General features: G+C 57.7%; 1 protein-coding gene across 4 annotated transcripts in view; it reads left to right on the top strand.

The window, feature by feature from the left end:
- Positions 1 to 1,518: 1,518 nt before the first annotated feature.
- Positions 1,519 to 14,322, top strand: part of ESPN (espin) — a 33,767-nt gene continuing 20,963 nt past the window's right edge. For all 4 annotated transcript variants that reach the window (XM_069544795.1, XM_069544797.1, XM_069544794.1 and 1 more), the window contains exons 1-2: positions 1,519 to 1,981; positions 5,477 to 5,670. In XM_069544795.1, coding sequence (XP_069400896.1) covers positions 1,688 to 1,981; positions 5,477 to 5,670 — 488 coding nt within the window. In that variant the 5' untranslated portion in view covers positions 1,519 to 1,687. The remainder of the gene's footprint in view (positions 1,982 to 5,476; positions 5,671 to 14,322) is intronic.

Genomic DNA, 14,322 nt, shown 5'->3' with positions numbered 1-14,322 from the left:
AAATCAGTCCTGAATATTCATTAGGAGGACTGATGCTGAAGCTGAAGCTCCAATACTTTGGCCACCTGATGAGAAGAACTGACTCACTGGAAAAGATCCTGATGCTGGGAAAGATTGAAGGCAGTAGGAGAAAGGGACAACTGAGGATGAGATGGTTAGATGGCATCATCAACTCAATGGACATGAGTTTGAGCAAGCTTTGGGAGTTGGTGATGGACAGGGAAGCCTGGCGTGGTGCAATCCATGGGGTCACAAAGAGTTGACCACAACTGAGCAACTAAAACACACACATACACACACCTCTTCCTGGAGGCCCCTTCACTCTAGGCATTTCCAGCACCATCCTGTGCCTGTCCCACTAGCCATTGGGTAAAACAGCCCCTGGCAGAGCACTCACAGGGCTCCAGTGGGGAGGTGGTGAGGAAGGGTCAGTCCCATCGGGAGGAAGGACACTGGATGTTTCAAGGCCGCCGGGTGTGCTGACTGAGTTCTCACAGCTACACAGCCCCGTCTTCCAGCAGTTCTTTCTCCTGTTCAGCCCGCAGGGCCTCCCTCCAGCTCCCACGAAGGGCTTCTGGCCAAGCAGGCAGGCAGATTGGCGTACCTGTGCTCTCCTGGCCCACTGCCCTCCCAGAGCCATCCTGCACCCTTGCAGAGGAGTCCCAGGCCTGCTCCCCGGGTGACTGCTCTGGAGTGCCTCCCCTGTGCCGGCCCCCTCCCTCTCCCCAGCCCTTGCAGCCTGCTTCTCTGTCTCTCTTTATTTGGCAGCCTCAGGGCCCCAAGCTCACAGTTGACTCCCCCACCCCAGAGGGTAGCTCTGGGCGCTCTCTGAGCCCAGGGTCTCTGAGCCCAGGGTCTCTGAGCCCAGGGTCTCTAGGACTGGAAACCAGAGTACACCAGGCCTTCATCTTTTTCCCCTTCTTTCTCACCCTTCCTTGGGAAATCTGAAATCTGAGGACAGTTATCAGGGTCTGGGGGACCCAGAAAGGCTGAGGACCCAGCACCCGTGCCACCCTCCAAGGCATAGACCCAGAACTCCTTAAGGACTTTTTAGGCCGGTTCCTGGTGAATGGCCCTTGCTCCCCAAGTCTCTCAGGCCTGGGGCTTTCCTCTGTGCGCCTTCGAATAAAGCCCAGCCCACCGCCCCTTCCCAGATGGCCCTTCCCCGCCTGCCCACGTGGCCTCCACAACTCACTCCCTAGCTCCCCGTTTTCTTTTTCTGATCACACGGTCACTGTTTGCTGGCTTGTGTCCCCAGCGCCTCCATCTGGCACGGGATTGATAAATGAGTTCGTCTGGACGCTCTGGACGGCTCTCGAATTCGAGCCCAGTCTGATCACCCTCTGGGTTCTCCGTTCTGACCGGAGGTATAATAAATTAGGAGAGAAGTCCCTGGGCGCACCGCCCCTGTGGCCGCAGTCCGGCGCTCGGAGCGGAGGCGGAGTCGGGGGCGGGGCGGGGCGGGGGCGGGGGCAGGCCCGAGCCTTAAGCCGGGCGCCGCGGGTGCCCCGTGCCCCAGAGCGCGGCGGAGGCCGAGCTGAGCCGGCGAGGCAACGCGGGACAGAGGCCGGGCCGGCAGCCGCTCCGCCTCCCGACCCGCAGGCCCAGACGGCCCGGCCGCCGGCTCTCCCTGTATGGCGCCTCGAGGGACGCTCTGAGCCCAGGTCGAGGCGCCGCAGGCGGCACCATGGCCCTGGAGCAGGCGCTGCAGGCGGCGCGCCAGGGCGACCTGGACGTGCTGCGGTCCCTGCACGCCGCCCGCCTGCTGCAGCCCTCGCTGCGCGACCCGCTGGACGCGCTGCCGGTGCACCACGCTGCCCGCGCCGGCAAGTTGCACTGTCTGCGCTTCCTGGTGGAGGAGGCCGGTCTGCCCGCTGCGGCCCGCGCGCGCAACGGCGCCACGCCGGCCCACGACGCCGCCGCCACTGGTCACCTCGCCTGCCTGCAGTGGCTGCTCTCGCAGGGAGGCTGCGGAGTGCATGTGAGTTTGCGCCGCTCACTGGGCCCCCGAGGGGGCTTCCTCCCCAGGAAGGAGTTCTGGCTTGGAGCCCTCGTGGCTCAAGAATGGATGGTTTGGGGCACCGCGGAGCCAAACCTGATTTGGAGTTCCCTCCAAAGGACTTGGGGCAGGGTGGGCTCCTGGGTTGAGAGTACCCGAGCAGATGCTCTGGCAAGCGCTGGCCACCACCTAGAAGATTACCAGGTGATAAACCAGAATGGAGTTGGGCTCAACCAGGATAGCATTTAAGGGTGAGGGTGTGGGAAACGCACTGATCCAGGGAGTCCTGGAGAGTGGGCGGGGGGAACAAAGGGCCTGGAGTCAGAAGCCCATGTCCCTCAGGATCAGGTCTGGGAAGGGTGGTGCACAAAATCTTGCAGCCTACCTCTGGTTGAGTTGCATGTTTCCCTAAGGAGTGGGGGAGTTGGTAAATGGGGTCCTTCCCACAATCTGAGCGGATCCCAGGACATCAGCACCTTCCCACTTCCCAGCTTCTTCAGCTTAGCCTGAGTCTTCCTGCCCTGAGACCCCACCTGGTCTCACTCAGTGGCCGCAGGGCTGGTATTAGCCAGTCTGGCCTCTCCTGAGTGGGACGTAAAGGAGGCAGCTCAGGTCTGGTGTGTAGCTTTCCTGCTCAGTCCTGCCAGAAACAAGAGCATCCAGCAGGGTCTAGGCCTGGGGTCCAGGTGTGCTCCTGATCCCCTGGAACTGCCAGTCCATCAGGACACTGAACAGCAAACACACAGGTTAGAGAGTAAGCCAGGTACCACCAGGTACTGCTAGGCCATGTGGGGGGAGCATCAGGGAGCTGCTTGGGCAAGGTGGCCAGAGAAGGCCCCTCCGAGGGGTGACCTCGGAAGGAACTTTTGGCTGATGGGGAAGAAGTGGCCAGGTGATGACCTGAGAATTCCGAGCACAAGGAGCAGGAAGTACAAAGCCCTGAGGGGGACACATTCTGTCCTGTGACGGGGACAGCAAAGAGGTGAGCATGTCTGAAGTGGGATGAGGCAGGGAGGAGCCAGCAGGGCCAGGTCCTGTAGGATTGTAGGCTGGGTTCAGAATTTGCAGGATCCTATGATTGTGGGGGAAAGCCAAGGATGGAGGGACAGAACTCATTTTCCTCTTAGCAAGAGACCACTGTGTTAACTGGCTGTAGTAGAGGAGGCAGGGGTGACTCTGAGCTGACCGGCTGTGCCGTAGGGATAGCCAGGCCCCATTTCCCCCACCTTTTAGCCTCAGGATGGCAAGGCCCCCCATCCCACCCTTCCTGGAAGATGACCAGGCCCCTTATCTCCCGGCCAGCTCTGCTATCAGGAGTTCCTGGCGTGTGGCGCCTCCCCACCCTTTTGGGAGGTGGCACGCCTCCCTGATTCCGGTGTCCAGCTTTGACCGGAAGCCTCCCCAGCCACTGGAAAGGAGGTAGAGGAGCAGGTGGCCTTGTGCCCAGCTTATCAAGTCCCCCGCCCTCTAGCCCCAGCCAGCTTGGGTGCTGGGGGCGGAAGTGTGTATGTACGGGAGGATGACCTCGATCCTGGGCCCTGCTCAGCCTGGGGAGATAAGCAGCTTTAGGGTGCAGGCCACAGCACGTGAGGCTTCTGGGGCCTCTGGAGCTGTTGAGATCTTGGGGACAGGTCACAGGCCTGTGATCCTCTCCTTCCTGGGGCCTCCCTCTCCACCCCCACCCAGAGGCCCAGAGCCATCAGGATCCCCTGGACCCTCAGGCCCACTGTCCCCAGGCCCGATGGGAAGGAGGGTTTTTCTCAAGAGCTGGAGTGCAGGGCATATTTCACTGTGGGCCTGTCCAGGTCACTGCTAGCCAGTTTTGTCCACTGGGCTCAGGAAGTGTGTTAGTTATTCAGTTGCCTCTGACTCTTTGCAACCCCGTGGTCGCATGCACTGTAGCCCTCCAGGCTCCTCTGTCCGTGGGATTCTCCAGACAAGAATACTAGAGTGGGTTGCTATTTCCTTCTCGAGGGGATCTTCCCCTCCCAGGGATCAAACCCAGGTCTCCTGCATTGCAGGCAGAGTGTTAGTACTGTTTGAGCCATGAGGGAAGCTGCTGGGCTCAGGAGGACAGACTAAACCAGTCTTCTGGTCCTCCTTGGGCATTCTGCACACAGGCCTCTCAGCATCGTCCTCTGCCTCCTGTGGGCTGTTTCTCTGCCTCCCCTTCCTCTGCCTGTGTTCTAGCCCATCAGCCAGTCTGTTTGTCCCCAACCCCACAGTCTGACTGTGACCTCCCCACCGTGCCCCTGGGCCCTGTTCCCTTGCCCCCTCACTTCCTGCATTTCTTAGAGGCTTCCCTTGGTGGCTCAGATAGTAAAAAATTCTGCCTGAAGTATAGGAGACCTGGGTTCGATCCCTGGGTCAGGAAGATCCCCTGGAGAAGGGACTAACAACCCACTCCAGTATTCTTACCTGTAGAATCCCATGAACAGAGGGACCTGGAGGGCTACAGTCCATGGGGTTGCAAAGAGTTGGACACAACTAAAACAACCAACACTTCTTCACTTGGAGGAGCCTCAGCAGTTCTCCTGTAACTGAGATGCACCTTCTTTAAGCTCAGGGTCTCTCCAGTTCCCGCAGCCTCAGCCACACCTGTTCCCACAGTGCCTGCCTCCACCCTGCCCCACCCCACTCCCCGTGCCCCTGCTGGGCTCCCTGCCTACCTCTCCAGCATCCCACGTGCTTGGGTGCTGGGAGCTCGTTCTGTTCCAGACCCAGTGCCCACTCTCCAAAACTCCGAGCCTCTGAGTCCAGACTCCTGGGTTCTCCGTGTTTCCCCGCCTTGGCCTGCAGGTCACATACCGCCTCCCACGACAGACACACACACCTGGATGTTCACAGAAGATGCTATCAGCACTCCTGGGCCCAGGGCATTGGCCTGTCTCCTTTGGAGTGCCTGGGAGGGGATCTTGTTCAAGCCCTTCCCCGGGGCTGCCTCTAGCCCACACCTACCACCACTGGCTAACTGCCTGGGTCCTGCCCACCAGTAGCCAGAGGCTTCCTCCTCCACAGGGACACAGTCTGTTCCCTGGGGGCTGGGAACAGGGAGTCTGCTGGGGTGGGCAGCTCTCTGCACTGAGGTTGGGGTGTTGGAGGTACATCAACCCTGAGGCCTCTTTTTATGGGATACTTGGGGAGGGGGAGGGCGAGGGGGGACGAGGGAGGGGGCAGGGTTAGGTGCAGGGAGTACCTCCTCACTCTGAGAGCAGGCCCAGTAGCCACGCTTCCTGACCCAGTGACTCCTTTGGGTATTCCCTGAGCATCTGGGTGACAGACAGGCGCTCCTGCTGGGACAATGGCAGGCGCCGTGAGAGCCCAGCATGCAAGGCGTGGTGCTGCCCTGAGGACTGAGATTCAGAGGGGGCCAGTCAGGCGCCAGAGGACAGAGGGGCCCTGGTGGCTGGTGGGATGCAGGAAGTGGTCTGAGCGAGGCAGGACCGGGCTCAGGACTAACGAGGTCTCCTCCCACAGGACAGAGACAATTCTGGTGCCACAGTCCTGCATCTGGCTGCCCGCTTTGGCCACCCCGAGGTGGTGAACTGGCTGCTGCGTCACGGCGGTGGGAACCCTACCATGGCCACGGACACCGGCGCCCTGCCTGTTCACTATGCCGCCGCCAAAGGAGACTTCCCCTCCCTGAGGCTTCTCGTCAGGTCCCACCCTGAGTAAGGACCCTCTTCTCCAGGGGGCTCTGGGTGGGCTGGCGGGGGCTCTGGGGGATACCTGAGGTTGTCTCCCTCTCCAGCATGCCGGGGGAATGACTGCTTCTGGGCCATCCCATGGCCAGGGGCCTGGCCAGAGACCACGCCTACGCAAGCTGACAATTCTCCCCTCCTGGTGGGCTGCCCACAGCCACAAGCCTCGAGCCCTGCAGGGAGATCCTCCCCAGCCCACCCCAGCTCTGGAGATGGCCATACAGACCAGTTCCCCTCCCCAGGATCCTTACCAGCATGCAGCAGGCAGCCCTCTAGCTCTGGCCTGGGTTAATTTGCAAGACTGATCTAAATGGGGCATAGGGGCAGCTCCTAGACTCTAGTCAAGAAGGAGGAGCCACGGCTGCTATCCAGAGTGAAGGGAGGTAGCCCTTTGCCCAGACCCTCGCCCTGCCTCCTGGCCTATCACAGAGCAGCTTGTCCTCCCCTGTGGCCAGTAGCTCATTCCCACTAACCAGGGGGGTATGGCTCTCAAACCCCCTGGGGCCCTGGGCAAGCGGTTGATCAGAGAAAGCAGCTGAGCCATAGGCTGGGTGCACCCCAGGGTGGGGTGGGGTTGCAGCAGAATGGGGTTCAGTATAGATCCTGGGAGTCATGGAGTTCCTGGGGAGGAGGGAGCCAGGTCTTAGGTGTACCTGGAGGGAAGCAGGGGTCCCGGGGGAGGATACCACCCAGACCCAGAGGGAGTGGGACACCAGTGACCCTGGGACCTGAGGTGGGAGCTCTCACTGGTGACTTTTGTCAGTTCAAGGGGACACCTGGGAAATAAGTGGAGATAAAGGACCCAGCCTCAGGTTGAGAGCTACAAGGTGGGACGGCCTGTCCTCACCCCTGAGGGTGAGGGGGTGGGGTGGCCACTGCCCGCCAGGGAGCAGGCAGGAGGCCAGGCTGGCCCCACAGCCGGGTGGCAGGGTGGCTCCAGTGGGCAGCCCCTTGGGCAGAGGCACATGGTGTGCAGGTGGCGTAGCTGAAAGCCCCCAGGCTGGGCCCAGGATGGCTGGGCCTGGCTTGTTCTTGCTAAGCAAGGGCGCCTGGTTTGGTTAATGGGAGACCAGCAGGTGCACCTTGCGGGGCAAAGGTCTCACAGCCATCCCCACCAGAAGCCACTGGGTACCACTTTGGAGTGAACCCTCCTCCTCCAGACAAGCCAGGGTCTGGGTCACATCAAAATCAGTGGGATTTCAAGGAGGAGTGCCCCAGGCACCCTCGGGTGTTGGCTCCCACCCTGCAGCCGTCAGCACCCCTGGGGGCTGGTCCCAGACTCCCTGATAGACTCCCAGGTAAGGACTGGAGCACTGTACCTGTGTCTGTCCCCACCTCGGTGGTTCTCACCCCACCCCCTCACCCAACACGGAGTTCCCGAGAGGGGAGAGACAGGCTGTGGTCATCCTCTCACACCTGCCAGCCTCCCCCATTGCACACGGTGGGTCCCAGGAAGCCAGTTTGATGGCAGTGCCAACTTAGCTCCAGTGGTGTGAACTGAGGACCTCTGGGCCCACACCCCAGAAGAACTGATGGAGGTGGTGGTGAAGCCCTAGGCTGGCCCCCGGGCCCATCCTCATGGAGAAGTCTGGGGCTTAGGACAAGCCTCCACGGGCTGGGGTTGCAGCCTTAGGAAGGCTCAGACTATGCTGGGGGCACCCTGGCAGACTCTGGGCCTAAGGGACCCAGAGCCCTCCCAGGCCATGCAGTGAGGCTGGCTGTGATTGGGCCCTGGCACCCTCTCTCTGGCCAGATGGCCTGGACCGATGAGCCACCAGCCCCCAGTGAATCTCAAGGAAGTGGACAGAGGCCTGGGGCTCTGTTCCCACAGTGATGTGTGGCTTGGCTGATGAGGAGGTACTTTTGTGTGACAGTCAGACTGGGCTCAGGTAGGGGGAGAGGGCTGGGAATTGAGGTGGGGCCTGCTGGCTGGATGACTTGGGGCCTGGCACCCACTCCCTACTCAGAGGTAGAGACTCCTGCTCCCCAAGGCTGGGGACCCCAGGGCAAGAGTTGGGGGGCTGCGGAGGGGCAGAGGCCCAGGCTGCGGCAGGCTGCAGGGTGCAGTCAGGGGACCCAGGGAGCCTGGCTCTGGGGGAGGCCACCTGGGCTCTGCTCTCATGAGCCTGCTGTGAAACGCTGTGAATTATTCACGAGGGCTCAGCTCTCCCTGGCGGCAGGTGAAGGAGGAAGAGCTGCTACTGAGTGGGAAACTTGATCCTGGGCAGGAGGCTGTGGGCAGCCGTGAGCCATGGCTGCTCTGACAAGCTGCAGAGGAGCAGGAGGGCTGGAAGGCCTCAGGGGAGGGCCTGGCCAAAGATGGGCTGTGCCTGGGGGCACTGGGAAAGACTGGAGAGTGCGGGAATGGCCCATACCCACCCACCCCTCCTCCAATCTTTCCCAGTCCACTGGGCAAGTCCTCCCAGAGGAAGAGGAATTGCCACCTCGACTCAGCGGCCGCTGCGGTGGGACTTTCCCTCTGAGCCCCCTGGGGAAAGAGTTCTTAAGCTGCCGGCATGGGGGCTGGCTGGAACTGGGCCAGAGCTGTCCCAGGCCCTGGGTCTGAGGGAGATGGAGTCAGGAGGGTCAGCTCTCCTGGCCAAGGGCACTAGTGTCTGGTGGAGGGGGACCACAGAGGGGATGAGGACCAGGTAGCCCTCAGAGCTCTTGACCATCCTGGCGGCAGCATCTTGGGGCCCAGGAACTGTCTCATGCTTACTCTGTCTCAGCCGTGTGCTCTCCGGGGGCTTGAGTAACAAGAAGAGAGCCCTGGGCTCTGCTGGGATGCTTAGGCCTGAGAATCGAAGCTGGGGGGAGTAGGGGGCGGGCAGGGCTCCAGGCCTTGTCTTCCCCCTGGGGCCCTGCCATGGTCTACCAGTCATGGAGAGCCAGAAAACCAGTCTGCCCAAAGGTTTCTAACCAGCTCCCTCCTGCTGAGTGCCTGCAGGGGTCTGACACGAAGCAGCCGTCTGAGCCTCACCATGGGCAGTAGCTCTATAATCAGCCCATTTTACAGACAGACTCGCGTAACTAGTGGCTTACATTTTTTATTTAATTTTAATTTTTTTAAACACCAAAAGCATTTTGTATTGGGGTATAGCCGATTAACAATGTTGTGGTAGTTTCAGGTGAACAGCGAAAGGAGTCAGCCATACATATACATGTATCCATTCTCCCCCAAACCCCACCGCTCCTATCCAGGCTGGCACATAACATTGAGCAGAGTTCCATGTGCTGTACAATAGGTCTTTGCTGGTTATCCATTTTAAATATAGCAGTGTGTACATGACCTTCCTGAAGTCCTTAAGTATCCCTTTAAAAAATATTTATTTATTTTTACTTATGTATGTACTTGGCCATGCCAGGTCTTAGCTGCCGTACACATAATGGTTTTAGTTGCGGCATGTGAACCCTTAGTTGTGGCACGTGGGATCTAGTTCCCCTATCAGGGCTTGAACCCAGCCCACCTGCATTAGGACTGTGTTTAGTCCTAGCCACTGAACCACCAAGGAAGTCCCCTCATCCAACTCATATTTATTGAGCATCTGCTCTGGGCCAAGTGCCCAGGGCACATCAGTGAACCAAACAAATACCCTTGCCTCATGGGGCTGTAGATACAGAAATGGTGTCTCCGAGGGGCTGATGACCGGCCGGGGTCCCACTGGCTCCCAGTGTGGCCTTGACCAAGCTGCACCTCCTCTCTGGGTCTGTCTCCCCCTCTTGTTGTTGTCCAGTTGCTCAGTCATGCCTGACTCTTTGCAACCCCATGAACTGCAGCTTGCCAGGCTTCCCTGTCCTTCACTATCTCCTTGTTCAAACTCATGTCCACTGAGTTGGTGATGCCATCCAACCATCTCATCCTCTGCCGCCCCCTTCTCCTTTTGCTTTCAATCTTTCCCAGCATCGGGGAAGTGAGTCGGCTGTTCACATCAGGTGGCCAGAGTATTGGAGCTTGAGTTTCCCACTCCTGGCCCGGGCGCCAATATTTAGGGCCTTTCATGTTCATCTGGGATGCCTGTTTTCCTTCTGTAGTGCTGAGTTTCATGGAAGCTGGCTGCTCCTAGAGCTCTGTCCAGCTGGAAGTTTCAGGCAGCCCTGACCTCAAGCAAGAAGCCTCAGCTGCTCACATACTAGGGAGCCCCAGACCTATGGCTCAGCTCCCCCTTAGAAGGCTGGGGGCCTTTGCTTGGGACTGGGGCTGCTGTTCCCTGACAGGCATCTGTTTCTACCACAGGCAGTGGGGTGAGTTCACTCTCAGTTACCACTCCCTGGTCTGCCCTTGTATGTATTGAGATTCCCTGGGCAACGGAGCCTGGGGGAGCCCACACTGGCACACTGGGGACACTGATCCAGGTCGGGAGGCTCTGAGAAAGGAGGGACCTGATGGAATCATGGCCCACAGGTAACTCCTGATCCAAGCCTGTCATGGCACCCAGGCCCAAATTGGCCTCTCTGCCCTCTTCCTGTCTACCTTTACCTACCTTTGAGACCACAGATCAGATCCCTGGTCAGGCCACAGGCTTCTCCATCACTGATAGGGAAGGCCACGTCCTGTAGCAGTCCAGAAGCCCTCCTCACTCTGGACCCCCCATGCCTCACCTGCAGCTGCTCCCTAATCACCAACTCTGCTCTGTCTCTTGGGTTTCCTTACTGCTCCTGCAGCAGGCCGGTGCCCTCTGACCTCTGGCCTTTGCTCAGGTCAACCCACTTCAAGAATACTGAAGTGGGTTGCCATTTCCTTCTCCAGTGGATCACGTTTTGCTCAATGGACACGAATTTGAGCAGACTCCAGGAGATAGTGGAGGACAGAGGGACCTGGTGGGCTACAGTCCATGGGGACACAAAGAGTCAGACATGACTTAGTGACTGAACAACAGCAGTGGGTCATTCCCATTCTCTTCCCCAGAGAGCCCAGGGTTGCTCCCTTCCCCCTCCAAGTCTTTGCTCCCTGTGCCTTCCTCAGACTGTCATGCCCCCAGGACACAGACACACGCCTTCCCTACTAGTTTTCCTCACTCTCCCCACTACTTGGCATTACTCTCTGTGCATCTTAGCGTGTCCTCTTATCATCTGTCTCCCCATGTAATGAGAGCATCTCTTCCTCTCCATCCTGCATCCCAAGGGCCTGACACTTCATTAATACTCACTGAAGGAGGGAGGAACCTGGAATCCACCAGGTCTTGTCCGGCCCTGCCTGTAGCTCACTGCCTGTGACCTCAGATGGAACTCCCTCCAGGCCTCCCGGGACCCATGGGCAAATGCACCAGCTGAGGCCACATACGAGGAGGCATCACAGAGCTCCAGGCCCAGCTGCCCATCTCACTCACCCCTATGTCTACTCACTCAGCAACTAGCACCCAAATGTAGCCTACGTGCCCACCCTGTTAATGCTGGGGATGTAGTGAGTCCTCATGGCTTCATGGAGCCGACTTGGGCCACTCCCAGGGGCAAAGAAGGGGCAGACCAAGAGCCTGTGTACACACAGAGACGCTCCTGTTCATGCACCAGTGCGTTGGGTGCCCTGGTGGCCCTGGCTGACCCAGGTTTGAAAGGCCAGAGCTCTGCTGTCTTCACTGTTTGCCCCGTCCTGGCCTGTGGAAGCCTCCTAATCGGTGTCCCTGGGATGAAGGAAGAAAGTGCCGAGACAACTCAAGAGTCACAAGTGCTGTGGAGTGGACCATGGTAGTTTGAAGGCAGTGGTTGAGAGATTTCTGTAAAATGAGGGGTCCAGGAAGGCTTTTCCCTCTTTCTTTCCTTTTTAAATTATTTATTTGGCTGTACTGGGTCTTAAGTCATGACACACAGGATCTTTAGTTGCAGCATGCAAACTCTTAGTTGTAGCATGCGGGATCTAGTTCCCTGACCAGGGATCGAACCCAGGGCCCCTGCATTGAGAGCGCAGAGTCCTAGCTACTGGACTTCCAGGGGAGTCCCAGGAAGGCCTCTGTTGGGAGGTGAGAGCTGAGTGGGAGAGGGCCTGCCCTGTCAAGACTGGCATGGGAGCATAGCAGGTAGAACTGGCCGGGGCAGTGGCCCTGCGGGGGTGGGGGCGGTCACACTTGTCCTCATGGTGAGCCAGGAGGGCCTGGAAGTCTGGGAGAATTACAGACCAGTGAAGCTTATTCCAGGCTTGCTGATGGGTTGGTGTAAAACTGTTTGTTCTAGAATATTCCTTAAATCGGGGCTGCATTTCTTCCCCAGGCTGGTCCTGATTATGGATCATTGTGCAGAGGTGTGATCAGAGAATAAGAGACCTAGACCCACCAAAGGGCCCAAGACTTTCCGTTCCAGTGACTTTGCCCCATACCCAGACCTAAACGGGTGCAGATCAGCCTCTGCCAGACCTCCCTGGGGGAATAAATTATTGCCAGTGGGGAGGATACTGAAGATGCTGTTCTGTGACTGGGGTCTGCCTCCATGGGCAGCTCAGTCCTTGTTCCTCGTGGCAACAGTTGCAGTAAGCTGCCACCAGTCCTGGATGGAGATTTTCAACAAACCCTTCCAAGCATTCCATGTTTCTTTTGTGTCATCCAGGGTGACTTAATAGTTACAGTCTGTCCATATTATCTTTGTTCCCAAGAGGAAGAAAAGTATACATCTTGATTTGTGTGATGGTTGCTAGGGAAACTTAGACTTGTAACAGAAGTCAAGGGTTTCCAAAGACTCCTAGAGCTTGGACTCAAGGGAGGGTGGCCTGGTGTCCTTTACTGAAATGGGGACCAAAAGGGTGGGGTGAGGGAGTGTGGAGAGATTTGCTCCATGTGGAAGCATGTAAAGGGTGAATTCCCAGTGGTCAGGACTCTGTGCTTTCATGGCCAAGGGGGTGGGTTTGATCCTTGGTTGGAGAACTAAGATCCCACAATACACGGAAAATGGCCAAAATTTTTTTAAAAATTAAAAAGAAAAAAAAAGCATGTGAATTTCAAGAAACTGCTCAATGCCTGGATGGTTGAATGGGCTGAGGGGGTTGCCGCATGTACTCCAGGTCCAAGCTGGAGAGATGAGAGGCATTAGGTACAGGTGGCCTTTGACCCCAGGAAATAGATGACCTCACCAGGAGCAGACTGTGTTTAGAAAGGAGGTCCTGGGGCACCCCAACATTTGGAGATCAGGTGGCCATCCAGGGCCTACACAGCCAAGGAGGCTGAGAAGACCTGGCCTGAGCTTGTTGGTACCTAGAGGAGCAGGTGTTCAGGAGGGGGAGGGGACAGCAGATGAGGCTGGTAGTGTGGAGGTGATGGTGTTGAGGCTTTGGGGGGCCTGAGGAGGTTGTTAGGTCAAACTGGGGCAGAGGTACCGGAAGCCAAGACCTGCCTCCCTGGGAGAAAACTTTCTATTTTCCAAAGCTTTCCCCTTTGTCTCTCACAAGAGGCATGAAGAGACCACCACTGTGATACCGATTTGTCCTATGTGGAAACTGAGGCCCGGGAAGGTAAAGAACATGCCTAGCCCTGCAAACTGCAAAGTCAGGATGGAGGCCAGGGCAAAGGGCAGGGGCTTGGACTGGACTGGTCACCCATGGCGCCACTATGGCCAGAACTCGAAGGGCTGGAACCAGGTGGGGTCCCCCGAGACCCCACCCCTATGCTCCAGTGACTCCCCACAGTCAAAATACTGCCCGTCGTGACACATGCTTGGTGGAGCCTGGATACCCTAGGCCCACAGTGCCCCCCACCAGAGGCACAGGGAAGAGGGATCCTAAAACACATGGAAGGTGCTAGGCCTTGGTGAGGGCTCTTCAAGAATGTCTCAGGGTCGATTTTTATCCTTACTTCATGGACAGAGAGCAGATGCAAGATGCTGCTTGTGAGCAGCCCACAGGCCAGGCCCTTCTTGCACTACGGCCCCCTCTGCCTCTTGAGTGAGCCTGGCTCTCAGTCTCCTCTGTAAAAAGGAATCGATGCCAACACTTCCCCTATCAGGGCATTAGGCGGACTAGATGGGGGACACGTGTACTGTGCTCCCTTCCACGCTCAGCACAGAGCAATCGTTCAGTGGATGGTACTTGCTATCCCTGTTATGTGTTAATCCTTATACATAACTTATACATATACTACATAACATAAACTAGTTATGTATATGTATATACCATGTATGTAACATATACATACACATAAGCTTGTATGTATACTACTACATAAATTCACTTCTCTCCATCTAAACTCATTATTTCATTCCTTGTGCTCATCCATATTTTAAAAAGTATTTATTTGTATATTTACTTGGCTGCTCTGGCTCTTAGTGATGGCATGCGGGCTCTAGTTCCCTGACCAGGGTGATCAGGGGTCGAACCTGAGCCCCCTGCACTGGGAGCTTGGAGTCTCAGCCCCAGGACCACCAAGGAAGTCTTTCATCCATATTTTTGTAGTTTTCCTCAGTGAGAGTGAGGGTGCCCATTCTTCTTGCCTCTGAGCTGATGTAGAAGAGGGGAATAAGGCCGGGACCCCCTTTCCCACCCCAGCTCATCAGCAAACCTGCCCCATGTTCTGGGGTCTCCCAGGCTGGGGGCTGTGACTCTGGAATGGGTTACTGAGCATTTACTTTGTAGCAGAGCCTCTAGATGGGGTGTCAACCAGTGGCCTGGTGGGAGGCTATGGGCTGGACTACCCCTTCCTGCTCAGG

Source organism: Ovis canadensis, chromosome 12 (genome assembly GCF_042477335.2).
Source record: "Ovis canadensis isolate MfBH-ARS-UI-01 breed Bighorn chromosome 12, ARS-UI_OviCan_v2, whole genome shotgun sequence".
In the NCBI taxonomy this organism is placed as follows: domain Eukaryota; kingdom Metazoa; phylum Chordata; class Mammalia; order Artiodactyla; family Bovidae; genus Ovis; species Ovis canadensis.
The sequence above is the reverse complement of the archived record's forward strand: the minus strand, read 5'-3'. Positions and strand labels throughout refer to the sequence as shown.